Consider the following 27,375-nt stretch of genomic DNA (forward strand, 5'->3'; position numbering starts at 1 on the left):
TGGGGTTAGATACAGAGTAAAGCTCCCTCTACACTGTCCCCCCATCAAACACTCCCAGGACAGGTACAGCACGGGGTTAGACACAGAGTAAAGCTCCCTCTACACTGTCCCCCATCAAACACTCCCAGGACAGGTACAGCACGGGGTTAGATACAGAGTAAAGCTCCCTCTACACTGTCCCCCCATCAAACACTCCCAGGACAGGTACAGCACGGGGTTAGATACAGAGTAAAGCTCCCTCTACACTGTCCCCATCAAACACTTCCAGGACAGGTACAGCACGGGGTTAGATACAGAGTAAAGCTCCCTCTACACTGTCCCCCCATGAAACACTCCCAGGACAGGTACAGCACAGGGTTAGATACAGAGTAAAGCTCCCTCTACCCTGTTTTTTCTGCAGTGTTTTGGACTTTAGTGCCAGATTAGAGAAGCTTTTGAAATTGAGTTCAGAATATCCCAAACTCATTTCATGAACCACAGTGGAGATTTTATCATCGCCTCCTCCTGGACAGCATTAGAATGTCAGCTCCCAGAGATCAAAGGCTGATGTCACTGCCCAATCCAATCTCCTTCACATCAAGTTTACAACACAGACACAGGCCATTCGGCCCAGCTGGTTCATGTTGATATTTCTGCCCCACACAGGCCTCCACTCAGCCCCTCTCCATCTCCGCCTATCACCATACTCCTTTTATCCAGATTCCCCCTTAAACACTATTTACCTCAACACTCCCTGTAGGATCCTGTTCCACTCTTAACCCCACAAGAAGCTGCTGATGAATTTCTGATTGGGTTGAATTTGATATTCAGTTAAGGTTTATTTATTAGCGTCACAAGCAGGCTTACATTAACACTGCAACAAAGATCCCCTCGTCACCACATTCCTGTTCGGGTACACTGAGGGAGAATTTAGCTTGGCCAATGCACCCTAACCAGCACGTCTTTCAGATTGTGGGTGGAAACCCATGCAGGCATGGGGAAAATGTGCAAACTTTGCACATACAGAGACCCAAGCCAGGAATTGAACCTGGATCCTTGGTGCTGTGAGGCAGCAGTGCTAACCACCGTGCCACCCTATGCTCTGGGTATTGGTCTCTCCTACAAATGGAAACATCTTCTTGATGCCACCCCCTTTGAGCTCCTTTGTTACCTTACAGACCTTGATCAGGTCTCGCTTCGAGAGGAACGAGCACCAGACTCTTCAATCTTTCCTGATGGTTACAATCTCTCAGTTCTGGTATCATCCATGGCAATCTTTATCAAACCTTTACTAGTGTCTCTCTCTGTGCTTTTAATCATGTGGAGACCAGATTAGTGCAGTTACTCCGAGTGTGGTTGGACACATTCCAATACAAGTTTCACATCACCTCTCCAAACCCCTCCAATTAAATCTTTCTCTACAGCCTCAGTGTCATTTCTTGTACAGGTTTGTGTGTCGGTACCCTTGCAGCTTGATGGCTCTTTACTCTACTTAGCCACAATGTACTCACCCACATCATTTAATCCGTGTGTTCTCGGAGTTTTGTTTTGTGAGCCAGTTTGCTATCTTGTTCCAACTTCAAGCGCTCTCAGCTTTGTCGTGGGGCAAAAAAATCCAAATATATGACATCCTGACACTCAATCCCTCCGAAAGATTCAACCCCCATAGAAAATGAGACAAAGAGAATAAGAGACAAAACCAGAGAAGCAGTGGGTGACATTGGGTGACAGTGGGTGACAGTGGGTGACAGTGGGTCACAGTGGGTGACGGTCGGTCACAGTGGGTGTCAGTGGGTCACACTGGGTCACAGTGGGTCACGGTGGGTGATGGTGGGTGTCAGTGGGTCACACTGGGTCACAGTGGGTGACGGTGGGTCACAGTGGGTGACGGTCGGTCACAGTGGGTGTCAGTGGGTGATGGTGGGTGTCAGTGGGTCACACTGGGTCACAGTGGGTGACGGTGGGTGATGGTGGGTCACACTGGGTCACAGTGGGTGATGGTGGGTGACGGTGGGTCACGGTGGGTGATGCTGGGTGACGGTGGGTCACAGTGGGTCACGGTGGGTCACAGTGGGTGACGGTGGGTGTCAGTGGGTCACACTGGGTCACAGTGGGTGACGGTGGGTGACGGTGGGTCACAGTGGGTGACGGTGGGTGTCGGTGGGTCACACTGGGTCACACTGGGTCACAGTGGGTGACGGTGGGTGTCGGTGGGTCACACTGGGTCACAGAGGGTGACGGTGGGTGACGGTGGGTGACGGTGGGTCACAGTGGGTCACAGTGGGTGACGGTGGGTCACACTGGGTCACAGTGGGTGACGGTGGGGAACCTCAGCCTGTGTGGGCACAGTCAGAGCTGGGCAGGGGGAGACAATGTGATTGGTTCACAATGAGGGGTGGGGTGGCTGGAGAAAGAGAAAGGAAGCTCTGTGATTGGCTGGAGAGATCAGAAGGTGGTGAGACCAACGCCTCCAGCCAATCACAGACTCTCCTTTGTCCTTGCCCAGTCCCCTCCCCCCCCTCACTCTGAACCAATCAGATCCTCTCCCGCCCCCGACGCTGGCTGGCCTGATGAACATTTCCAGCGCTCTCTGGTTTTATTTCAGATTTCCGGCATCTGCAGTATTTTGCTTCATGATAAAAAAAACGAGTTATTTTCAGATACAGAACGATGGTGCTTACTGAGAGAGAACTTGCTGCTTTCTTTATACAAGATAATAGCGATGAGTTTAGCGGATTAGTTTGGGGTGAAGCTGCTGTAGACGGCGTGCTAAATGTTTCGACTTTAATGTCCAACAGAGTCCATTGGGAACACCCGAATTCCCAATCTCAGTTCCCCGTTAACGGTGATGACTTCTCCTTCAGTCATTCTCCTCTTTGGCCTTGCCGGTGTCTCCGGTCTCCTCTGAGGCCTCCCCGTCCGCCTCAGGCTCAGTGGGTGCGTCGGCCTCTGCTCCCTTGCTGGGTAAGGGGGGACAATCTTCATCCTCCTCCTCCTCCTTGGCTGCTGCCGTGCTGGTGGGGGGAGGCTCGAAGGCCTCGTCAGAGTTCTGGTGGACCGTGGCCTTGAAGGAGGCCTTGGGGGAGCCGGACTCTGATTCCTGGTCGTTTTCCTGGAAGCGGTTCCGGGCCCCGAGGATGTATTTGCCCAGGACCGCGGTGGCATCGCCGGATTTGGTGGTGGTGCCGCCGGCAGCGCCCATGCTGTACCGTAACCGCTTAATCTCCGACTGCAGCCGGCCCACAAACTTACCCAGGTCGGTGATCCGGTTCCCGAGGTCTGGAACAGAGAGGCAGATATGAGAATTCAAATCCAGCCTTCCCCAGCCCCAGAATCCCCCCGCCACGGGCTCCGCACACAGTGAAATAAATCCAGAATACACCTACTTCTCTCAGGGAGGAAACAGGCTGGCAAATCTGTGCACAGTAAGATCCCAGAAACAGCAATGCACAATGATTGGGCAATCTATTTCCAGCGATGGGAATTGAGGAATAAAATGCCCAAGACAACTCCGTCTCCCTCCTCCAAATATAACCACGCTCTCAGTCCACCTCTGTTCAACATCACAAGCTCATTCCCTCAGTACTGACCCTCTGACAGTGCGGCACTCCCTCAGCACTGACCCTCTGACAGTGCGGCACTCCCTCAGCACCGACCCTCTGACAGTGCGGCACTCCCTCAGCACCGACCCTCTGACAGTGCGGCACTCCCTCAGCACTGACCCTCTGACAGTGCGGCACTCCCTCAGCACCGACCCTCTGACAGTGCGACACTCCCTCAATACTGACCCTCTGACAGTGCGGCACTCCCTCAGTACTGACCCTCTGACAGTGCGGCACTCCCTCAGCACTGACCCTCTGACAGTGCGGCACTCCCTCAGTACTGACCCTCTGACAGTGCGGCACTCCCTCAGTACATAGAACATTGGAACATTACAGCACAGAACAGGCCCTTCGGCCCACGATGTTGCGCCGACCAGCTTTTTTAAAAAAAAACACTAACCCACTAATCTAAACCAATCCCATTTCATCCATAAACCTATCCACGGATCTCTTAAACGCCCCCAAACTAGGCGCATTTACAGCTGCAGCAGGCAGGGCATTCCAGTCCCTCACCACCCTCTGGGTAAAGAACCTACCCCTGACATCCGTCCTATAACTACCCCCCCTTAATTTAAAGTCATGCCCCCTCGTGCTAGCTTTCTCCATCCTAGGAAAAAGGCTATCACTATCTACCCTGTCTAAACCTCTAATCATCTTATATGTTTCAATAAGGTAAGTACTGACCCTCTGACAGTGCGGCACTCCCTCAGTCCTACACTGGACTTTGTCAGCAGCTATTCTGAGCTTGTCCGTGGTCCTTTCCCACATTGCCCCATCCCGGAGTGAGAATGTGCGAGGAACAGATGCGTTCCGCGACCAATTGCTAACTTTTCCAGAACCGTCCTTTCCCACCTTGGCAATGCGCACTCCCACTCCCTCACTCACCTTTCCTCTGTTTCTCGGCGAACTCTTGCCGTGACGTTTCGATGTATCTTTGCACCAGCGTTTTAATCACCTGCAGGCGATAGGATTCTCTGGTGCCAGGCTGTCCCCCGTCACAGCCTGCTCCTATGTTAGCCTGGGAATAACAACATTTCACATTTATATAGCACCGTTAACATACCTCAGTGAGAGTCAGTGGGGCTGATCTTGCAAAAAAAATTTTCAGAGACGGATGAGCGTGAAAACAATGGAAATTCACACTTTTTTTGGGAAAATTGAAAATCGAATCTTACCGAACTTATTCAAAAGTATTTGGCAAAGGCTGAAGACCAGCAGTATGTGGATGGGTGGAGCCTAAATCATCATAAAGCCGCTGATAGCAGCAGAGTGTGCAATTGTGCATGTGCAGAAACCGCTCACTGCCTCAGCCAGTTGTAGCCGGCCTCAGTGGCCAAAACTATCCGCTCACCCCCCGTGAGAGTCAGTGTGTGTGGGACCCGTACCCCAGTGAGAGTCAGTGTGTGTGGGACCCGTACCCCAGTGAGAGTCAGTGTGTGTGGGACCCGTACCCCAGTGAGAGTCAGTGTGTGTGGGACCCGTACCCCAGTGAGAGTCAGTGTGTGTGGGAGCCGTACCCCAGTGAGAGTCAGTGTGTGTGGGACCCTCACCCCAGTGAGAGTCAGTGTGTGTGGGACCCTCACCCCAGTGAGGGTCAGTGTGTGTGGGACCCGTACCCCAGTGAGAGTCAGTGTGTGTGAGACCCGTACCCCAGTGAGAGTCAGTGTGTGTGGGACCCGTACCCCAGTGAGAGTCAGTGTGTGTGGGACCCTCACCCCAGTGAGAGTCAGTGTGTGTGGGACCCTCACCCCAGTGAGAGTCAGTGTGTGTGGGAGCCGTACCCCAGTGAGAGTCAGTGTGTGTGGGACCCTCACCCCAGTGAGAGTCAGTGTGTGTGGGACCCGTACCCCAGTGAGAGTCAGTGTGTGTGGGACCCGTACCCCAGTGAGAGTCAGTGTGTGTGTGGGACCCGTACCCCAGTGAGAGTCAGTGTGTGTGGGACCCGTACCCCAGTGAGAGTCAATGTGTGTGGGACCCGTACCCCAGTGAGAGTCAGTGTGTGTGGGACCCGTACCCCAGTGAGAGTCAGTGTGTGTGGGACCCGTACCCCAGTGAGAGTCAGTGTGTGTGGGAGCCGTACCCCAGTGAGAGTCAGTGTGTGTGTGGGACCCGTACCCCAGTGAGAGTCAATGTGTGTGGGACCCGTACCCCAGTGAGAGTCAGTGTGTGTGGGACCCGTACCCCAGTGAGAGTCAGTGTGTGTGGGACCCGTACCCCAGTGAGAGTCAGTGTGTGTGGGACCCGTACCCCAGTGAGAGTCAGTGTGTGTGGGACCCGTACCCCAGTGAGAGTCAGTGTGTGTGGGACCCTCACCCCAGTGAGAGTCAGTGTGTGTGGGACCCGTACCCCAGTGAGAGTCAGTGTGTGTGGGACCCGTACCCCAGTGAGAGTCAGTGTGTGTGGGACCCGTACCCCAGTGAGAGTCAGTGTGTGTGGGACCCGTACCCCAGTGAGAGTCAATGTGTGTGGGACCCGTACCCCAGTGAGAGTCAGTGTGTGTGGGACCCGTACCCCAGTGAGGGTCAGTGTGTGTGGGAGCCGTACCCCAGTGAGAGTCAGTGTGTGTGGGAGCCGTACCCCAGTGAGAGTCAGTGTGTGTGGGACCCGTACCCCAGTGAGAATCAGTGTGTGTGGGACCCGTATCCCAGTGAGAGTCAGTGTGTGTGGGACCCGTACCCCAGTGAGAGTCAGTGTGTGTGGGACCCGTACCCCAGTGAGAGTCAGTGTGTGTGGGACCCGTACCCCAGTGAGAGTCAGTGTGTGTGGGACCCGTACCCCAGTGAGAGTCAGTGTGTGTGGGACCCGTACCCCAGTGAGAGTCAGTGTGTGTGGGAGCCGTACCCCAGTGAGAGTCAGTGTGTGTGGGACCCGTACCCCAGTGAGAGTCAGTGTGTGTGGGACCCGTACCCCAGTGAGAGTCAGTGTGTGTGGGAGCCGTACCCCAGTGAGAGTCAGTGTGTGTGGGACCCGTACCCCAGTGAGAGTCAATGTGTGTGTGGGAGCCGTACCCCAGTGAGGGTCAGTGTCTTAAATAAAAAGTGCCAAAGATGAGAGTGATTCTTTCACTTACAATTGATGTCGGCAGTGGGGGATAATCATTATTCTTCTTTGAGTTTACACAACATAACTTGCGCAGAAACCATCTAGAATGAAAAAAGGAGAAATTTGGATGTTACACTGAGAGGAATCCCATGTGACACAAATCCAGGTGAGTTGTGTTTGGCTGACGAACCAAGCCAGTGTGTCGAGGTTCAGAGGAATTTGTGTTATTATTTGCTGAAATGTAACTGTGGGCAATTTGACCACAATCCCCACATCCTCCTTCCCTTCTCTGGTAGTGCCAGAGTCCTGGAGATTTACAAATGTTACTCCTTTGGTCCAAAATGATATAACTACAGGTCAGTTTATCTTCTATCGCTGGGGAGGGGAGCTTTCTAGAAACTATAATCTGGAAGAGAACAAAATCACTAGAATAGGTGAGAGTCACAGAAAGGCAGCATGGATTTGTGAAAGTTAAATATTGTTAAAGTAAAATGGTTCAGTACTTTGAGTCGGTAGCTGAGAGGGTTGTTGAGGGAAGTGCGGTAGACGTAGTGTATGAGGACTGCAAAAGATGTTTGTTACTGAACCACATGACTGGTTCGTGAGAAAGTTAAAACTCAGGAGTAAAAGGGGAAACAGCAACATGGATTGGCCGAGTGACAGGAAACGGCCAATAGTGTTGTGGCTGGGGTTGGGGCTAGGGGTGGAGTTTATGAGGGGGTGGGGTTTAATCTGGGGGGGTGGAGTTTAATCTGGGGGGTGGAGTTTATGATGGGGGGTGGAGTTTAATCTCAGGGGGTGGAGTTTATGATGAGGGCGGAGTTTATGATGGGGGTGGAGTTTAATCTCAGGGGGTGGAGTTTATGATGGGGGTGGAGTTTATGATGGGGCCTCTCAGCAATTTGTGTGACTGAAGCATAATGTCCAAGTTGTTTGGAAGATTTGAAGTATTATGAGGAAGGTAGTTACAGCAGGACACAGGCTGTTTGGTGGGCTGGATGGACAAGACAGAAAATTTAATTATTTTTGTTTAATTATTCAGTCACATGCAAATATAGAAAATCGGAGCAAGAGCAAGCCATTCAGCCCCTCGAGCCTGTTCCCTCAGTCAGCCCCCTCGAGCCTGCTCTCCCATTCAGCCTCTCAAACTCCACCATTCATCCCCCCAAGTTCTGCCATTCAGCCCCTCAATCCTGCTCTCCCATTCAGCCCCTCAAGCCCCCCATTCATCCCCCCCGAGTTCCCCCATTCAGCCCCCCGAGTTCCCCCATTCATCCCCCCCGAGTTCCCCCATTCATCCCCCCGAGTTCCCCCATTCATCCCCCCGAGTTCCCCCATTCAGCCCCCCGAGTTCCCCCATTCAGCCCCCCGAGTTCCCCCATTCATCCCCCCGAGTTCCCCCATTCATCCCCCCGAGTTCCCCCATTCAGCCCCCCGAGTTCCCCCATTCATCCCCCCGAGTTCCCCCATTCAGCCCCCCCGAGTTCCCCCATTCATCCCCCCGAGTTCCCCCATTCATCCCCCCGAGTTCCCCCATTCAGCCCCTCGAGTTCCCCCATTCAGCCCCTCGAGTTCCCCCATTCAGCCCCTCGAGTTCCCCCATTCTGCCCCTCGAGCCTGCTCCCCCATTCAGTATAATTGTGGCTGATCCTTTTTCTCAACACCACCTTTCTATTCTCTCCCACTTGACACTTTAGAATTAAAAATCCTTCTGTTTTCTTAAATACATTCAGGGATTTGCCTCCACAGCTTTGTGTGGCAGAGAATTCCACAGTTTCACCATCCTCTGAGTGAAGACAGTTCTCCTCAACTCAATCCTAACCCCCGTATCCTGGGACTCTGACCCCTTGTTCCAGAACCTCCCCCCACCGCCCCAGTCAGAGGAAATAACATCCCGGCATCCAGTCTGTCCAACCCTGTCAGAATTTTATACATTTCCATCTGTTCCCCTCTCATTATTCTAAATTCCAGTCAATACAGACCCAGTCAACCCAATCTTTCCTCATCCGACAATCCCACCATCCCAGGAATCAGTCTGGTGAACCTTGACTGCACTCCCTCTGTAACAAGTATATCCTTTCTTAGATAAGGAGACTAAAACTACACCCAATACTCCAGCTGTGGTCTCACCAAGGCCGTGTACAGCTGCTGTAAGACATTCTTGCTCCTGTACTCAAATCCTCTTGCAATGAAGGCCAACATACCATTTGCTTTCCTAACTGCTTGCTATACCTGCATGTTTACTTTCAGTGACTGGTGCAGACACCCAGATCCCTCTGTACATCAACATTTCCCAATCTCTTACCATTTAAATAATACTCTACCATTCTGTTTTTCTGTTTGAAGTGGATATGTTCATCAATATCCATGTTATACTGCATCTGCCACAATGTTATATAGCAGTCCATGTGGTGTAGGTACACCCACAGTGCTGTAAGGGAGAAAATTCCAGGATTTTGACCCAGGACTACAGGTGGTGTTTCCATGTATCTGCTGCCCTTGTCCTTCTAGGTGGAAGTGGTTGTGGTTTGGAAGGTGCTGTGTAAGGATCTTTGGTGAATTGTTGCAGTGCATCTTGTAGATAGTACACACTGCTGCTACTGAGTGTTGGTGGGGGAGGGAGTGGGTACTTGTAAATGTGATGTCAATCAAGCTGGCTGCTCTGTGCTGGATGATGTTGAGCTTCTTGAGTGTTGTTGGAGCTGCACCCATCTAGGCAAGTGGCGAGTATTCCATCACACTCCAGACTTGTGCCTTGTAGATGATGGATAGGCTTTAAGGAGTCAGGATGCAAGTTACTTGCTGCATATTCCTAGCCTCTGACCTGCTCTTGTAGCCACTGTGTTTATGGTGGTGAGTCCAGTTGAGTTTCTGGTCAATGGTGACCCCAAGGATATTGACCGTGAAGGATTCAGTGACGGTTACACCATTGAATGTCAAGGGGCAGTGATTAGAGTGTCTCTTATTGGTGATGGTCATTGCCTGGCATTTGTGTGGCACAAATGTTACTGCCACTTGTCAGCCCAAGCCTGGATATTGTCCAGATCTTGCTGCAATTGAACATGGACTGCTTCAGTATCTGAGGGGTCGCGAATGGTGCTGAACATTGTGCAATCATCAGCGAACATTTCCACTTCTGACTTTATGATGGAGGGAAGGTTATTGATGAAGCAGCTGAAGATGGTTGGGCCCAGGACACTATCCTGAGAGAGTCCTGCAGAGATGTCCTGGAGCTGAGAGCCTGACCCTCCACAACCACCTTCCTATGTACCAGGTATAACCAGCGGAGAGTTTGTCCCCTGAATCCCATTGATTCCAGTTTCACTCGGGCTCCTTGATGCCGCACTCTGTCAAATGAGGCCTTGATGTGAAGGGCTGTCACTCTCACCTCACCTCTGATATTCAGCTCCTTTGTCCATGTTTGAACCAAGGCTGTAATGAGGTCAGGAGCTGAGTGACCCCCTGGCGAAACCCAAACTGGGCGTCACTGAGCAGGTTATTGCTGAGCAGGTGCTGCTTGATAGCGCTGTCGATGACCCCTTCCATCACTTTATTGATGATCGAGAGTAGACGGCGGTAATTGGCCGGGTTGGATTTGTCCTGCTTTTTGTGTACAGGACATACCTGGGCAATTTTCCACATTGCCCGCTGTTTGTCAGTTTGAAGTTTATTTGTTAGTGTCACAAGTAGGCTCACAATAACACTGCAATGACGTTACTGTGAAAATCTCCTAATTGTCACACTCTCATTCGTGTACACTGAGGGAGAATTTAGCATGGACCAACCTGCATGTTTCTCAGACTCTGGGAGAAACCAGAGCACCGGGAGGAAACCCACGCAGACATGGGGAGAACGTGCAAACTCCACGCAGACAGTGACCTGAAGCCGGAATTGAACCCAGGTCCCTGGCGATATGAGGCAGCAGTGCTAACCGCTGTGCTGCCATATACTTTCTGTTGTAAATGGGAGGTACATACCTGATCATGTAGAAGAAGGATTTGGGTGTTGGCATAATGTTGAAGGGAACAGGCAGTGTGAGGCCTTCCCGGAAATAACAAAGATACAGCTTAGATCTGGCAAACTTCCATTCAACATCCGCATCATCCTGAAAGCAAGAGAATAGGCAAGGAATTTAAATTGCTTCCGGACACTGTAAATACATCATGTTCCAGAGGGAGAATCTCCAAACTGATTACCTTACAAACAGCAAAAGAACTGCTCCACAATATCGCACCCTTTCTACCCAGTTTCCCACCAAACTCAGCACGGGGTTAGATACAGAGTAAAGCTCCCTCTACACTGTCCCCCATCAAACACTCCCAGGACAGGTACAGCACGGGGTTAGATACAGAGTAAAGCTCCCTCTACACTGTCCCCCCATCAAACACTCCCAGGACAGGTACAGCACGGGATTAGATACAGAGTAAAGCTCCCTCTACACATTCCCCCCATCAAACACTCCCAGGACAGGTACAGCACGGGGTTAGATACAGAGTAAAGCTCCCTCTACACTGTCCCCCATCAAACACTCCCAGGACAGGTACAGCATGGGGTTAGATACAGAGTAAAGCTCCCTCTACACTGACCCCATCAAACACTCCCAGGACAGATACAGCATGGGGTTAGATACAGAGTAAAGCTCCCTCTACAATGTCCCCCATCAAACAGTCCCAGGACAGGTACAGCACAGGGTTAGATACAGAGTAAAGCTCCCTCTACACTGACCCCATCAAACACTCCCAGGACAGGTACAGCACGGGGTGAGATACAGAGTAAAGCTCCCTCGACACTGTCCCCCCATCAAACACTCCCAGGACAGGTACAGCACGGGGTTAGATACAGAGTAAAGCTCCCTCTACACTGTCCCCCCATCAAACATTCCCAGGACAGGTACAGCACGGGGTTAGATACAGAGTAAAGCTCCCTCTACGCTGTCCCCCCATCAAACACTCCCAGGACAGGTACAGCACGTTGTTAGATACAGAGTAAAGCTCCCTCTACACTGTCCCCCCCATCAAACATTCCCAGGACAGGTACAGCACGGGGTTAGATACAGAGTAAAGCTCCCTCTACACTGTCCCCCCATCAAACATTCCCAGGACAGGTACAGCACAGGGTTAGATACAGAGTAAAGCTCCCTCTACACTGTCCCCCCCATCAAACATTCCCAGGACAGGTACAGCACGGGGTTAGATACAGAGTAAAGCTCCCTCTACACTGTCCCCATCAAACACTCCCAGGACAGGGACAGCACGGGGTTAGATACAGAGTAAAGCTCCCTCTACACTGTCCCCCCATCAAACACTCCCAGGACAGGTACAGCACGTTGTTAGATACAGAGTAAAGCTCCCTCTACACTGTCCCCCCCATCAAACATTCCCAGGACAGGTACAGCACGGGGTTAGATACAGAGTAAAGCTCCCTCTACACTGTCCCCCCATCAAACATTCCCAGGACAGGTACAGCACGGGGTTAGATACAGAGTAAAGCTCCCTCTACGCTGTCCCCCCATCAAACACTCCCAGGACAGGTACAGCACGTTGTTAGATACAGAGTAAAGCTCCCTCTACACTGTCCCCCCCATCAAACATTCCCAGGACAGGTACAGCACGGGGTTAGATACAGAGTAAAGCTCCCTCTACACTGTCCCCCCATCAAACATTCCCAGGACAGGTACAGCACAGGGTTAGATACAGAGTAAAGCTCCCTCTACACTGTCCCCCCCATCAAACATTCCCAGGACAGGTACAGCACGGGGTTAGATACAGAGTAAAGCTCCCTCTACACTGTCCCCCCATCAAACACTCCCAGGACAGGTACAGCACGGGGTTAGATACAGAGTAAAGCTCCCTCTACACTGTCCCCCCATCAAACACTCCCAGGACAGGTACAGCACGGGGTTAGATACAGAGTAAAGCTCCCTCTACACTGTCCCCCCATCAAACACTCCCAGGACAGGTACAGCACGGGGTTAGATACAGAGTAAAGCTCCCTCTACACTGTCCCCCCATCAAACACTCCCAGGACAGGTACAGCACGGGGTTAGATACAGAGTAAAGCTCCCTCTACACTGTCCCCCATCAAACACTCCCAGGACAGGTACAGCACGGGGTTAGATACAGAGTAAAGCTCCCTCTACACTGTCCCCCATCAAACACTCCCAGGACAGATACAGCACGTTGTTAGATACAGAGTAAAGCTCCCTCTACACTGTCCCCATCAAACACTCCCAGGACAGGTACAGCACGGGGTGAGATACAGAGCAAAGTTCCCAGCTGAAAGCAGTCGTTCAAACCCACCTCAATTTTCTGAAAGGAGTTAGTGATCATAGCGACTAACATGTTAAGCAGCACTATGACCATAATGATGGTGAAAATCCCGTACAGAACCCGGCCCACAAACTCAGCCACCACAAAGTTCGACAGATCCACAGACGTGGGCTCCTCCATTCCAAACATGGTCCAGAAGAGGAATTGCAGGGTGCCGTTGAAACTGCAGCAGGAAAACAGAAGCTTCTATTAAAGTGGGAATGGGAGACAAACGGCAGCTCCTTCTGATCCCAGCTGGAATAGACTGGGATCATTACAGAAAAGCCCGGGGAGAATCCCAGTCCCCATTGTGTGGCATGTACCTCCTGATAGCCCCTCAATGAATGGTCTCACTGATTATAGATCTGTCCACCTGCCCCAATATCAACTCAATCAAACCCTGTCACCATTTTAAATATCTCAATGTGATCAGTCCTTAATCCTCCAAACCAAACCTCCAGCCTGCATCGCTTCACTTTTATCTTCCCAGGGTCACTATGGTTAACCTTAGCTGGTTCCTTTCCAAGACTAAATCCTCTATCCCAAGGCTTGGGATCTGACTAGAATTTATATCAATATAACATCATCTTCACTCCTTCCACAGCCCCCCATCCCCCCCCCAGGTTGATCAAAGGATTGGACAGGGTGGACAGTGAGAGCCTTTTACCTCAGATTGTGATGGCCAACACAAGGGGACATAGCTTTAAATTGAGGGGTGGTGATTATAGGACAGATGTCAGAGGTAGGTTCTTTACTCAGAGGGTAGTAAGGGTGTGGAATGTCCTGCCTGCAGCAGTTGTGGACTCGCCAACTTTAAGCGCGTTCAAATGGTCGGTGGATAGGCATATGGATAACATTGGAATAGTTTAGGTTAGAGGGTCATTAGATTGGTTCCACTGGTCGGCGCAACATCGAGGGCCGAAGGGCCTGTACTGCGCTGGAGTGTTCTATGTCCTATAGGTTCAGGCCAAGATTCCACTGGCCTTTTTGAATCATTCCTTTGCCAGTCTTCTTGTTTTAAATGATTTCTGAAATCTCACACGGTTCCCAGCTTCTCGCCATTGAGAATCATAGAATCCCGACAGTGCAGAAAGAGGCCATTCAGCCTGTCGAGTCTGCACTGCCACAATCCCACCCAGCCCCATGAATTTACCCTAGCGAGTCCTCCTAACACCAAGGGGCAATTTAGCATGGCCAATCCACATAACCCACACAACTTTGGACTGTGGGAGGAAACCCATGCAGACACGGGGAAAATGTGCAAACTCCACACAGACAGTGACCCAAGCTGGGAATCAAACCCGGGTTCCCTGGCGCTGTGAGGCAGAGGTGCTAACCACTCTGCCACCCAGAATACTTGGATTTCTCTTCCTTGGGGCCAGACTGGATTTTACACCTCTCCACATCGCACTCTGTCAGCCTCAGTTTCACTCATTTGTTTGATCTCAGCTTCCTGCATTAAGGTTCTGAGGGGTTTGAACAGGGCGGACACTGGGATTGTTTCCCCACTTGGGGAATCTAAAACATGAGCCGATAGTTGCAGGGTGAGGGGCCAATCGTTTAGGACGAAGGAGATGAGAAATTTCTTCACTCAGAGGATTGTGAATCTTTGGAAATTCTCTCACTGAGTGAGCTGTGGGTATTCCATCATTGAATATATTTCAGTCCAGGATTAGATAGATTTTTGTTCTCAGGGAATTATGGGATATGGGGAGTGGGAAGGAAAATGGAGTTCAAGCCCGTATTGAATGGTGGAGCGGGCTTGATGGGCCGAATGACCTACTCCCAATCCTATTTCTTATGATCTGTCTATTCTTACACTCTAATATACACTGCTTTTTGTATCATTTACTTTAGTGCCATATGTAAACTTGCAGATACAATTCTCTGTTCCTTTATCCAAGAGATTTATAAATTAAGGGAAAATCTGAGGGCCCAGTACAGATCTTTAGCCTCTTGTCACATTCTGCCAATTACAAATCCGTGACTATTTACCCTACTGTCTTTCTCCTACTCCCTAACCAACTTCTGACATGCTAATCCGCATCCTCCAAGTTAGGTACTCTCCTACCCGTCAACAGTCTCTCATGTGGAACTTTGTCAAATGTTTTCTGGAACTCCATATAAATAACTTCCACTAACACTCCCCCATTGACTATGTCAGTTACAACATCAGAAATCAAACTAGGTTTGTGAGGCAGGATTAAACTTTATAAATCCACGCAGACCGACATACACACTGATTGTATGATGTATACAGTTAAAAGCCTAGCACACAAGTAAGCCATTCAGCCCCACAGATCCAGCTTCATCTCTTTCTTCATCTCTCTCTCTATCAATAAATCCTTCTATTCCTTTCTCACCGATGTGTTTTATCGAGCTTCCCCTTAAACATATCTATAATATTCACCCCAACCACTCCCCGTGGGAGCGAGTCCCACATTCTCCCCACTCCCCGTGGGAGCGAGTCCCACATTCTCCCCACTCCCCGTGGGAGCGAGTCCCACATTCTCCCCACTCCCCGTGGGAGCGAGTCCCACATTCTCCCCACTCCCCGTGGGAGCGAGTCCCACATTCTCCCCACTCCCCGTGGGAGCGAGTCCCACATTCTCCCCACTCCCCGTGGGAGCGAGTCCCACATTCTCCCCACTCCCCGTGGGAGTGAGTCCCACATTCTCCCCCACTCCCCGTGGGAGCGAGTCCCACATTCTCCCCACTCCCCGTGGGAGCGAGTCCCACATTCTCCCCACTCCCCGTGGGAGTGAGTCCCACATTCTCCCCCACTCCCCGTGGGAGCGAGTCCCACATTCTCCCCACTCCCCGTGGGAGCGAGTCCCACATTCTCCCCACTCCCCGTGGGAGCGAGTCCCACATTCTCCCACAATGAGGTTTCTCCTGAATTCCTCATTGGATTTTTTAGTGATCATATATATTGATTGCTGGGAGTTTCGGGGCTCCCCACCTCCCTTTCTCCTGATCCCCTTCCTCCCCACCTTCCTCCCTACCTTCATCCCCCTCTCCCCTTCCTCTCCCACCCCCTTTTAACCTCACCCCTTCCTCCCTCTACCCTCACATCCTCCCCACCCCCTTCCTCCCCAACCCCCTTCTTCCCCACACCCCTTCCTCTCCCAATCCCCTTACCCCCCCACAAGTTAAAAATCTTTTCTCTATCTACCCAATTGAAACCCTAACATTGTTTCAGAATGCCCTCAGCATTCCCTTTTCTAGAGAATAGAATCTCAGTTTGTTCAGTCATTGGATATAATCTCTCATTTCTGGTGTCCTGTCCAAAGCTTCTTCCATCCTGCATTGACAATGGAGACCGGAACTGTGCCCAGTGTCCCAGGTGAGGGGCATCTAAGCAAGATTTGGTAATTTCCCTGCCTTTCCGCCCTGTTCCTACTGGAATGAACTTCAGTTCTTGGTTTGCCAGTTTGAAACTGGCCAATTAAACTGGGTTACAGTTTGTAATGATTGCTGTATGTGTGATGCCAGACTGTTCTGTTCCTCTAGCCCACGGGAAGGGGAAGGATATCTCCAGATCCTTCCTAACACTCACGACTGGGGAATGAAATATGTTCACACAATCTCAATCTGTATTAAGAAATTACAAAGCAGCTCTAAAAGGAACCAAATGAACAAGGGAGGGGGTTCTAGAAAGTTCTTAGAGTTCCCGTACTTTCCAAGGCGTTCCAGATCGACATAATGGACGTAGATGTTGTTGATTCCACAGAGGAAGGCCGTAAGGATGATCATCAGCAAAAACATGAACCTGGAGAGAAGCAAAGGAGAAATCTTTTCACATCCTTCACCAAGAGGAGAAACACATCCAGGAAACAGGGAAGCAGCATCCATCCCAACACTGACTGGGGGCTGGGATTGAGGGACACCAGGAGGAAGTGGGTGGGTGGGATTGAAGGATATGTGTAGAAGGTGGGTGGGTGGGATTGAGGGATACAGGAAGAAGGTGGGATTGAGGGATACGGGGAGAAGGTGGGATTGAGGGATATGGAGAGAAGGTGGGATTGAGGGATACGGGAAGAAGGTGAGATAGAGGAATATGGGGAGAAGGTGGGATTGAGGGATACGGGAAGAAGGTGGGATTGAGGGATACAGGGAGAAGGTGGGATTGAGGGATACGGAGAGAAGGTGGGATTGAGGGATATGGAGAGAAGGTGGGATTGAGGGATACGGGGAGAAGGTGGGATTGAGGGATATGGAGAGAAGGTGGGATTGAGGGATACGGGGAGAAGGTGGGATTGAGGGATACGGGGAGAAGGTGGGATTGAGGGATATGGAGAGAAGGTGGGATTGAGGGATATGGAGAGAAGGTGGGATTGAGGGATACGGGAAGAAGGTGGGACTGAGGGATATGGAGAGAAGGTGGGATTGAGGGATACGGGGAGAAGGTGGGATTGAGGGATACGGAGAGAAGGTGGGATTGAGGGATATGGAGAGAAGGTGGGATTGAGGGATACGGGGAGAAGGTGGGATTGAGGGATATGGAGAGAAGGTGGGATTGAGGGATACGGGGAGAAGGTGGGATTGAGGGATACGGGGAGAAGGTGGGATTGAGGGATATGGAGAGAAGGTGGGATTGAGGGATATGGAGAGAAGGTGGGATTGAGGGATACGGGAAGAAGGTGGGACTGAGGGATATGGAGAGAAGGTGGGATTGAGGGATACGGGAAGAAGGTGGGATTGAGGGATACGGGGAGAAGGTGGGATTGAGGGATATGGAGAGAAGGTGGGATTGAGGGATACAGGGAGAAGGTGGGATTGAGGGATACGGAGAGAAGGTGGGATTGAGGGATACGGAGAGAAGGTGGGATTGAGGGATACAGGGAGAAGGTGGGACTGAGAGATACGGGGAGAAGGTGGGATTGAGGGATACGGAGAGACGGTGGGATTGAGGGATATGGAGAGAAGGTGGGATTGAGGGATATGGAGAGAAGGTGGGATTGAGGGATACGGGAAGAAGGTGGGATTGAGGGATACGGGAAGAAGGTGGGATTGAGGGATACGGGGAGAAGGTGGGACTGAGGGATATGGAGAGAAGGTGGGATTGAGGGAGACGGGAAGAAGGTGGGACTGAGGGATATGGAGAGAAGGTGGGATTGAGGGATACGGGAAGAAGGTGGGATTGAGGGATACGGGGAGAAGGTGGGATTGAGGGATATGGAGAGAAGGTGGGATTGAGGGATATGGAGAGAAGGTGGGATTGAGGGATACGGGAAGAAGGTGGGACTGAGGGATATGGAGAGAAGGTGGGATTGAGGGATACGGGAAGAAGGTGGGATTGAGGGATACGGGGAGAAGGTGGGATTGAGGGATATGGAGAGAAGGTGGGATTGAGGGATACAGGGAGAAGGTGGGATTGAGGGATACGGGAAGAAGGTGGGATTGAGGGATACGGAGAGAAGGTGGGATTGAGGGATACGGGAAGAAGGTGGGATTGAGGGATACGGAGAGAAGGTGGGATTGAGGGATACGGAGAGAAGGTGGGATTGAGGGATACGGAGAGAAGGTGGGATTGAGGGATACGGGGAGAAGGTGAGATTGAGGAATTTGGGGAGAAGGTGGGTTTGAGGGATACGGGAAGAAGGTGGGGTTGAGGGATATGGGAAGAAGGTGGGTAAGTGGGATTGAGGGATACGGAGAAAAGGTGGGATTGAAGGATACGGGGAGAAGGTGGGTGGGGTTAGAACTGTGGGGATTGTTTCCCTCAATTCCAGCTTTCCACCTCCTCCTATGGGGTAAGGGATAAAACATTACCGAAACCTGGGAGGTGACAGAATTCAATCCTAACAGGAAGTACAGGGTAGTGAGCTGGGATTCTCCAGTCCCGCTGCAGTGAATGGAGATTTGAGTGGCCAGATTCTCCATTCTCGCTGGCAGTGGGGTACGAATGGTGGAGAAATCAGGCCAATTACACCACCTGAGAGGTCACAATAGATGAAAGGAGAAATTGTCCTATCAATGCAGAGGATCCATTTCTCCCCCTCCCCCCGCCAGGACGAATCGCTGCTGCCTCCATCCCAGGAACTATATTTCACCCAAGAATAATTCCGGCGATTGGGTTCCAAACCTCATCATATCATCGATCATCCTGCCAATGGAAATCTGCAGCGTTCCGAGCGTCTCGTGAGCTGGTAAGATGGACGTCAGTCGGGCTAGACTCAGCATACTGGTGATTGCAAATAACACCTCAGCGACCATCTGCGGGTCCTCTTGTCTCCAGTCATGTCGGTCTGTCAGAGCGACCACACTCAGTTCCGTTACCCACACAAATCAGAAAAACCATTCACTGAATTCTACCTGTCCGCCATCATAAAAATAATGAGGAGTCTTACAACACCAGGTTAAAATTCAACAGGTTTATCTGGCAGCACGAGCTTTCGGAGCATTGTCCCTTCATCAGGTGAGTCAAGAAGTGGTGCTCTGAAAGCTCGTGCTGCCAAATAAACCTGTTGGACTTTAACCTAGTGTTGTGACACTTCTAACTGTGCCCACCCCAGTCCAATGCCAGCATCTCCACATCATCATGAAGATACCCTGGGGCATTTGGAATGTGGGAGAGTTGGTCAGTATGTTCACAGGTATGTAAGTTGGCAGGGTGATAAACAGTGAGGATTGCCTCAGACTGCAGGAGGATAGAGACGGGCCTGGTCAGTGACAAATGGAATTCAATCTGGATAAATGTGAGGTGATGCACTTGGGCAGGACAAACAAGAAAAGGGAATATACCACGTACGGCAGGATCCTGGGAATTTCCAAAGATCAGAGGGACCTTGGTGTGCACATACACCTTAAGGTAACAGGACAGGTGGATAAAGTGGTTAAGAAGGCTTATGGCATACTTGCCTTTATTAGCCAAGCAATAGAGTTCAAGAGTTTGGGTTAGACCACAACTAGAGCATTATGTGCAGTTCTGGAATTCACACTATAAGAACATAAGAACTAGGAGCAGGAGTCGGCCATCTGGCCCCTTGAACCTGCTCTGCCGTTCAATAAGATCATGGCTGATCTTTTTATGGACTCAGCTCCACTTACCTGCTCGTTCACCATAACCCTTAATTCCTTTACTGGTCAAAAATGTACCTATCCTTGCCTTAAAAACATTCAATGAGGTAGCCTCAACTGCTTCACTGGGCAGGGAATTCCACAGATTCTCAACACTTTGTGTGAAAAAGTTCCTCCTCAACTCAGTCCTAAATCTGCTCCCCCTTATTTTGAGGCTATGCCTCCTAGTTCTAGTTTCACCCGCCAGTGGAAACAACTTCCTGCTTCTATCTTATCTATTCCCTTCATAATCTTATGTTTCTATAAGATCTCCCCTCATTCTTCTGAATTCCAATGAGTATAGCCCCAGTCTACTCAGTCTCTCCTCATAATCCAACCCTCTCAACTCCAGAATCAACCTAGTGAATCTCCTCTGCACCCCCTCCAGTGCCAATATATCCTTTCTCAAGTAAGGAGACCAAAACTGTACACAGTACTCCAGGTGTGGCCTCAGCTTCAACATACCCTTGCTGTTTTTAAACTCCCATGCCTCTAGCAATAAAGGACAAAATTCCATTTGCCTTCTTCATTACCTGCTGCCTATAGGAGGGATGTGATACACTGGAATATGGCAGGGGAGATTCGCTGAGAGAATGGTGGGAGTCTAGAACTCACTGCAGAGGTCTTCATAACATTTCAGAAGCTTTTAGTTGATAGGCCAAGGATACCGGGCTCTGGACCAAGTGCTGGAAAATAGGATTAGAATATTTGGGTGGTTCGTCTTTGACCAGGGCAGATTTGATGGGCTGAAGGGCCTTTTTTGTGCTGTATACCTCTATGAATATGAGTATCACTGGCTGGGCCAGCATTTGCTGCCCCTCCCTAATTGCCCTTGAACTGAGTGTCTCTCTTGGCCAGGTTGCTGTGGGTCTGGAGTCACATGTAGGCCAGGCCAGATAAGGATGGCAGATTTCCTTCCCTAAAGGACATTAGTGACCCAAATTTTACAACAATTGATGATCATTTCAATACTAGATTTAATAAACTTAAATTTCATAATGTGCTGAGGTGGGATTGGACCTCAGTACTCAGAGTACGAGCCTGTGGTTACTAATCCAGAATCATAGCTACTACACCACCGCCTCCCACTGGCTTGCTTCCTAACAGCAGTGTGGGTGTATGTACACGATATATTGCAGTGGTTCAGAGAGCAGGAAATGGAAGGGGAAATCTCCCTCTGTGTTACAGTGTTGTTAATATACAGGGAGGCTGTCGAGAGAAACTTCCCCAACAGAACTGATGATGTTTGACACTCACCAGCGTCTGTGAAGTAGAAGCAGTAATACGAGGCACTGTCTGCCATGCAGTAGAGTTTTCCACTCAGATAGACCACAATTCGGAGTGCAAAGGAGGCCAGGTACATACTCAGAATAACAATATCCAGGAAATTCCACCAGTCCAACAGGTAACTGCGCAAGCCTTCAATCCACACCTCCTTACACTCATACCAGAAGAAGCCTTCAGAGAGACAACAAGATGATTAGAACATTGTACCCGGGGCACAGAACCCCATCCTCAACCCTCCAAGTTCCGCCCTCCTCCCGTATCCCATCAGGAATTCCGTTCTGCCTCTTCCGAATATTGTCCCGGTGATAAGTCCTCATCCAGTCCTCTCGGGAAAGCAAGCGAGAGATTTCAGTGAATGTGGGGAGATGGGGAGAAGTTTGAATGGCCTCTGTAGAGAGGCAAAGGCTAATGAGGGAGTTAATAAATCACATTCACCAATCAGTTAATAAACAATGGAGGGTTTAGATAGAGTAAACGAGGAGAAAGTGTTTCCAATGACAGGAGGGCGGGTAATCAGAGAAACACAGATTTAAGAGAATCTGGAAAAGACCAGAGGTGACATGGGGACAAAGGTTAGCATTGCCAGTGAGCTGTGGTGATGACACGGTCATAGAACTCCTACAGTATAGAAGGAGGCCATTCAGCCCATTGACTCTGCACAGAGTGTCTTACCCAGACTCAACCCTCCTCCCCTCCCCTCTCTATCCCTATAAGCCTGTGTATTTAGCATGGCCAATCCATCTAACTTGTACACCTTTGGATTGTGGGAGGAAACCAGAGCACCTGGAGGAAACCCACGCAGACACAGGGACTATGTGCAGTGTCCACACAGACAGTGACCCAAGCCAGGAATTGAACCCATGTCCTTAGCGCTGTGAGGCAGCAGTGCTAACCACTGTGCTACCGTGCTGCCCACAAGACAGGGCTGTAAGCCTGGAGTACTGATGGTTCCTGTATTTTAATCAAAGGGTTCTTGGTGACAGAAGATTGGCCTTGCCTGAATTACTACAACCTCCACATCCATTGCCACACCATCACCTCTGAGAAAGGAGCCACAGATTGGAACTCACCCACCACCCAAATCATGTGGAAAGAGTTGAGGTAGATTGGCTCATGTCTGGATGAGGACAAGTCACGGAACTGCTGGGCGATTATCGATTCCACTAGGAGCAACACCAGGAACCAGATGTAGGAGGAGGAGTGAAGGAGGAACTTAATAACCGGAGTCCGAACAAACTGTCCAAGCTGAAATACAATCAGCAAACAGAAAGACATTGGAAACTGAGAGAGAAATGCAATCCAGCCTTCGCAGACAGATCTCTAAACCAGCAGCACTGCTGACTAAAGATTCTTACTCAATTCCTATACTTTGCCCATGCTTGTGTGTAACTGGGGGAAATGATGATGCCATGGTAACATCACTAGATTAGTAATCCAGAGGCTAGGGCTAGGGGTTCAAATCCCACCACGGCAACTGGTTCAATGAACGAATTCTGGAATATAAAGCTGGCCTCAGTAATGGTGGCCATGAAACTATCATCGATTGTTGTAAAAACCCATCTGGTTCATGAATCCCCTTTAGGGAAGGAAATCTGCCATTCTTACCCAGTCTGGTCTACATGTGACTCCAGACCTGCAGCAATGGGGTTTATTCCTGCCTGTCCTCTGCAATAGTTTAGCTAACCGGTGGGTTTAAGAGCTGTCCTCGCCAGTAATGGTCACATCCCAATATATCCCACATTTTAAGAAGCAGTGAAGAGGGATTTCTGAGGAGAGGTTACTAAAGTGGGGACTGTCCTCCTTGGGATGGAGAAGGTTAAGGGGTGACCTAGCAAAACGGTTCTGATTGGATGGAGGGAGGAAGAACTTACCCCATTGGTGAATAGCCAGAGGTCAAAGATCATTGAGTAAAGATCTCGAGGGGAGAGATGGAGAAAGGTTTTGACTCAAACACTGGCCTTGAGAAGGTGGAGGAAGCCAATTCCATCCATAATTGAAGAGTGAGTTGGAAAGGAAACCCAGGCCCTATCCGGCCTCCTAAATGTAATATATCCCGCTGGACAGGGTCAGAGGAAGAATAAGGGAGTGTCCCCCACCCCAACCCCCCCTCCCCACCGCACTGCTCCTCCAGCAATATCACAAACAGATTCTCTTGTCACGGTCACATTGCTGTTTGTGGGATCTTGCTGTGTACAAATTGGCTTCACCTTTCACACATTTCAACAGCAACTACCCTTCAGAGTAAATTGGCTGAAAAATATACTGGGAATCTGAGGATGGGAACGATGCTATAGCAATGCAGCTTTTGCCTTTCACCACAATGCCCCACCTCCTTTTGCCCAACACAAATCTCCCACCCCCCTCCCCTTCCCACCCCCCTGCCCCTCCCACCATCTTCTCCATCCTCTCATTCCCCACCCTCTCCCATCCCCATCCCACACTCTCTCACCCCCTTCCCCTCCCACCCCCACCCACTCCCAACCCTCCGTCCATCACTCACTCCCCCTCTCTACTCACTCCCCCTCCCCAATCACTCCTCCTCCACCCAATCACTCCCCCTCCCCACTCCCTTCCCCTTCCCCATTGTATACATCCCCCTTCCCCAATGTACACGTCTCCCTTCCCCAGTGTACACGTCCCCCTCCCCAGTGTACACGTCCCCCTCCCCAGTGTACACGTCCCCCTCCCCAGTGTACATGTCTCCCTTCCCCAGTGTACACGTTCCCCTTCCCCAGTGTACACATCCCCCTCCACCAGCGTACATGCCCCCTTTCCCCAGTGTACACATCCCTCTTCCCCAGTATACACATCCCCCTCCCCCAGTGTACACATCCCCTTCCCCAGTGTACACATCCCCCTCCCCAGTGTACACGTCCCCCTTCCCCAGTGTACACATCCCCCTTTTCCCAGTGTACACATCCCCCTCCTCAGTGTACACATCCCCATCCCCAGTGTACACATCCCCCTTCCCAGTGTACACATCCCCTTCCCCAGTGTACACATTCCCCTTTTACCAGTGTACACATCTCCCTTCCCCAGTGTACACATCTCCCTTCCCCAGTGTACACATCTCCCTTCCCCAGTGTACACATCCCCCTTCCCCAGTGTACACATCCCCCTTCCCCAGTGTACACATCCCCCTTCCCCAGTGTACACATCCCCTTCCCCAGTGTACACATCCCCTTCCCCAGTGTACACATCCCCCTCCCCAGTGTACACATCCCCCTTTTCCCAGTGTACACATCTCCCTTCCCCAGTGTACACATCCCTCTTTTCCCAGTGTACACATCCCCCTTTTCCCAGTGTACACATCCCCCTTCCCCAGTGTACACATCCCCCTTCCCCAGTGTACACATCCCCCTCCCCAGTATACACGTCCCCTTCCCCAGTGTACACATCCCCCTCCCCAGTGTACATGTTTCCCTCCTTCCTCTCCCCACATACCTTGGATTTGGGAGCAATCCAGTAGCAGATGCAGAGCAGGGGCATGGTGAGGAACATCCCCAGGGAGACTGCGAACAATGAGATGTTTCTGCTGCCTCGCCACCAGGTCAGCTTCCCACACCAGATGGAGGTGAGGACCTGCTGGCAAATCGGGTGGGCCACAAACTGGAGGAGCAAAGACAGCCGGTGAATCAGAGGGAAATGTTCGTGAAGTATCATCAATACTGTCCCAGGAAACCCCCTGTCCCTCCACAATCTGCCAGGGATTTAACCGCGTAGCTTGACTCAGGAAAGTGGTCATTCTAGAATGATGTTTAAGTTCTGGAGCTGAGAGGTGATTGGGGTAAAAATAATTTGATAACCATCAGAAGATATAGCAGGATATAGATCAGTTAGAGACTTGAGTGGAGAGATGGTAGATGGAGTTTAATCCAGACAAATGCGAGGTGATGCATTTTGGAAGGTCTAATACAGATAGGAAATATACAGTAAATGGCAGAACCCTTAAGAGTATTGATAGGCAGAGGGATCTGGGTGTACAGGTACACAGATCATTGAAAGTGGCAATGCAGGTGGAGAAGGTCGTCAAGAAGGCATACGGCATACTTGCCTTCATCGGCTGGGGTATTGAGTTTAAAAATTGGCAAGTCATGTTGCAGCTTTATAGAACCTTAGTTAGGCTGCAGTTGGAATATATTGTTCAATTTTGGAGAGGGATCAGAAAAGATTTACCAGGATGTTGCCTGGTATGGAGGGCATCAGGTATGAGGAGAGGTTGGAGAAACTTGGTTTGTTCTCACTGGAATGACAGAGGTTGAGGGGAGACCTGATAGAAGTCTACAAGATTATGAGAGGCATGGACAGAGTGGATAGTCAGAAGCTTTTTCCCAGGATGGAAGAGTCAAGTACTCGGGGGTACAGGGTTAAGGTGAGAGGGGCAAGGTTTAAAGGAGATGTATGAGGCAAGTATTTTACACAGAGGGTGGTGGGTACCTGGAATTCACTGCCGGGGGAGATAGTGCAACAGATACAATAGTAAGTTTTAAGAGGCGTCTGGACAAATCCATGAATAGGATGGGAATAGAGGGATATGGTCCCCGGAAGGGTAGGGGGTTTTAGTTCAGTTGGGCAGCATGGTTGGTGCAGAATTGGAGGGCCGAAGGGCCTGTTCCTGTGCTGGAATTTTCTTTGTTCTTTGAACAGGAGGAGAGAGTGAGAAAGAGAATGGGGCTGGTGTCACCAAGGTGACATCAGAGATAATTCGAAACAATAAGTACATGGATGAGAAAGGATTAGAGGGATATGGGCCAAATGCCAGCAACTGGGACTTGCTGGGAGGGCACCATGGTCAGCATGGACTGGTTGGGCCGAAGGGCCATGCTGTATTGCTCTATGACTCTGTGGGCTAGATTTTACTCTCTTACTCATCACAAAACTGTAAAATCTTGCCTGAGGTCAACAGGCCTTCTCATGTGCCCCCCCCCTTGCCCATTGTGATTTCCGTGGTGGGGGGGACGGTAAAACTCCAGCCTTTGACTCTAAGCTGAAATCATTGGGTGCAATTTTCAGGTTTTGTGACTGTGTATGGAGGCAGGCCGGGAAAGCAGGATTGATGTATCTCGCCAGTTGCTCTGCTGACTTTTTCCACCATATCTGTTGACATTTAGTAACATGAAAGCCAGGAGGTGCAGGTCCCACAACATCCCATTGACAGGACAGGCTCTGAAATGACAGCAGACAAACAACGACTGCACACAAATAATTAAATACGTCGTTTACATCAAATACCCTGTCCTTGTGAAGGCACAAAGTCCGCACAGACTAAAGCTCCAACTGTGGTCAGGAGGTAAAGACTGAATTTAATCAGAGGAAGAAACTTTGAATATTACCAACAAGAAAAATAGGAAACTGAGAATTGGGAGGGTTTTAGAATTCTGCAAAGGATGACAGAGAAAATCACAAAGAATGAGGAAAAGGCTGGTGAGGGTGGACTAACGGGACACGTGCAGCTGGATTTTTGTAGAGTTGTTGAGATATCTGGACTTTAAGAATGACAGGTGGGCCCCACACCTGGAAGTCCCTCCCCAACAGAGGGCAGTAGGAGCATGAGGAAAGCCTAAACTCAACAAAAAGACCCTAATCCACAAACTGATCCAAACTCCGAGTCCCATAGAGCAGCTTAATGGACATGCAAATACTCGTAAAGATTGGGTAAGATCTGTGCAGCTATCAATTGCCAAGTTATTTAAATGCCTTACTCCTGACTGCATTCCAGCTTGGACAAAGGAGCTGAACTCCAGAGGTGAGGCGAGAGTGACTGCCCCTGACATCAAGGCAGCTTTGACTGAGTGTGGCATCAAGGAGCCATAGCAAAGCAGAGTAAGTAGTCTCACAACACCAGGTTAAAATCCAACAGGCCTGAGAGCACTCACCCGATGAAGGAGCGGCACTCCGAAAGCGCATGCTACCAAATAAACCTGTTGGACTTTAACCTGGTGTTGTGAGACTTCTTACTGTGCCCACCCCAGTCCAACACTGGTATCTCCACATCATAGCAAAGCAGAGGGAGAGAAGACTCAGTGGGTTAGCCGTAGTGAATGTACGGGATCAGTGGAGATGGCCTGGGTAAGATGCTCTGTCAGATAGACAGT

At 50.4% G+C, this 27,375-nt stretch overlaps 1 protein-coding gene across 1 annotated transcript in view; it reads right to left on the minus strand.

The window, feature by feature from the left end:
* Positions 1-2,839: 2,839 nt before the first annotated feature.
* trpc2b (transient receptor potential cation channel subfamily C member 2b) overlaps positions 2,840-27,375 on the minus strand; it is a 40,974-nt gene continuing 16,438 nt past the window's right edge. The window contains exons 4-13 of the mRNA XM_080197823.1: positions 24,725-24,889; positions 22,351-22,525; positions 21,251-21,451; positions 19,020-19,182; positions 16,611-16,703; positions 12,923-13,115; positions 10,601-10,728; positions 6,652-6,724; positions 4,467-4,599; positions 2,840-3,258 (exon numbers count right to left, since the gene is read on the minus strand). Of these exons, the coding sequence (XP_080053949.1) occupies positions 2,840-3,258; positions 4,467-4,599; positions 6,652-6,724; positions 10,601-10,728; positions 12,923-13,115; positions 16,611-16,703; positions 19,020-19,182; positions 21,251-21,451; positions 22,351-22,525; positions 24,725-24,889 (1,743 nt within the window). The remainder of the gene's footprint in view (positions 3,259-4,466; positions 4,600-6,651; positions 6,725-10,600; positions 10,729-12,922; positions 13,116-16,610; positions 16,704-19,019; positions 19,183-21,250; positions 21,452-22,350; positions 22,526-24,724; positions 24,890-27,375) is intronic.

This window comes from Carcharhinus amblyrhynchos, chromosome 10 (assembly GCF_965287045.1).
Source record: "Carcharhinus amblyrhynchos chromosome 10, sCarAmb.v2.hapA, whole genome shotgun sequence".
NCBI lineage: Eukaryota > Metazoa > Chordata > Chondrichthyes > Carcharhiniformes > Carcharhinidae > Carcharhinus > Carcharhinus amblyrhynchos.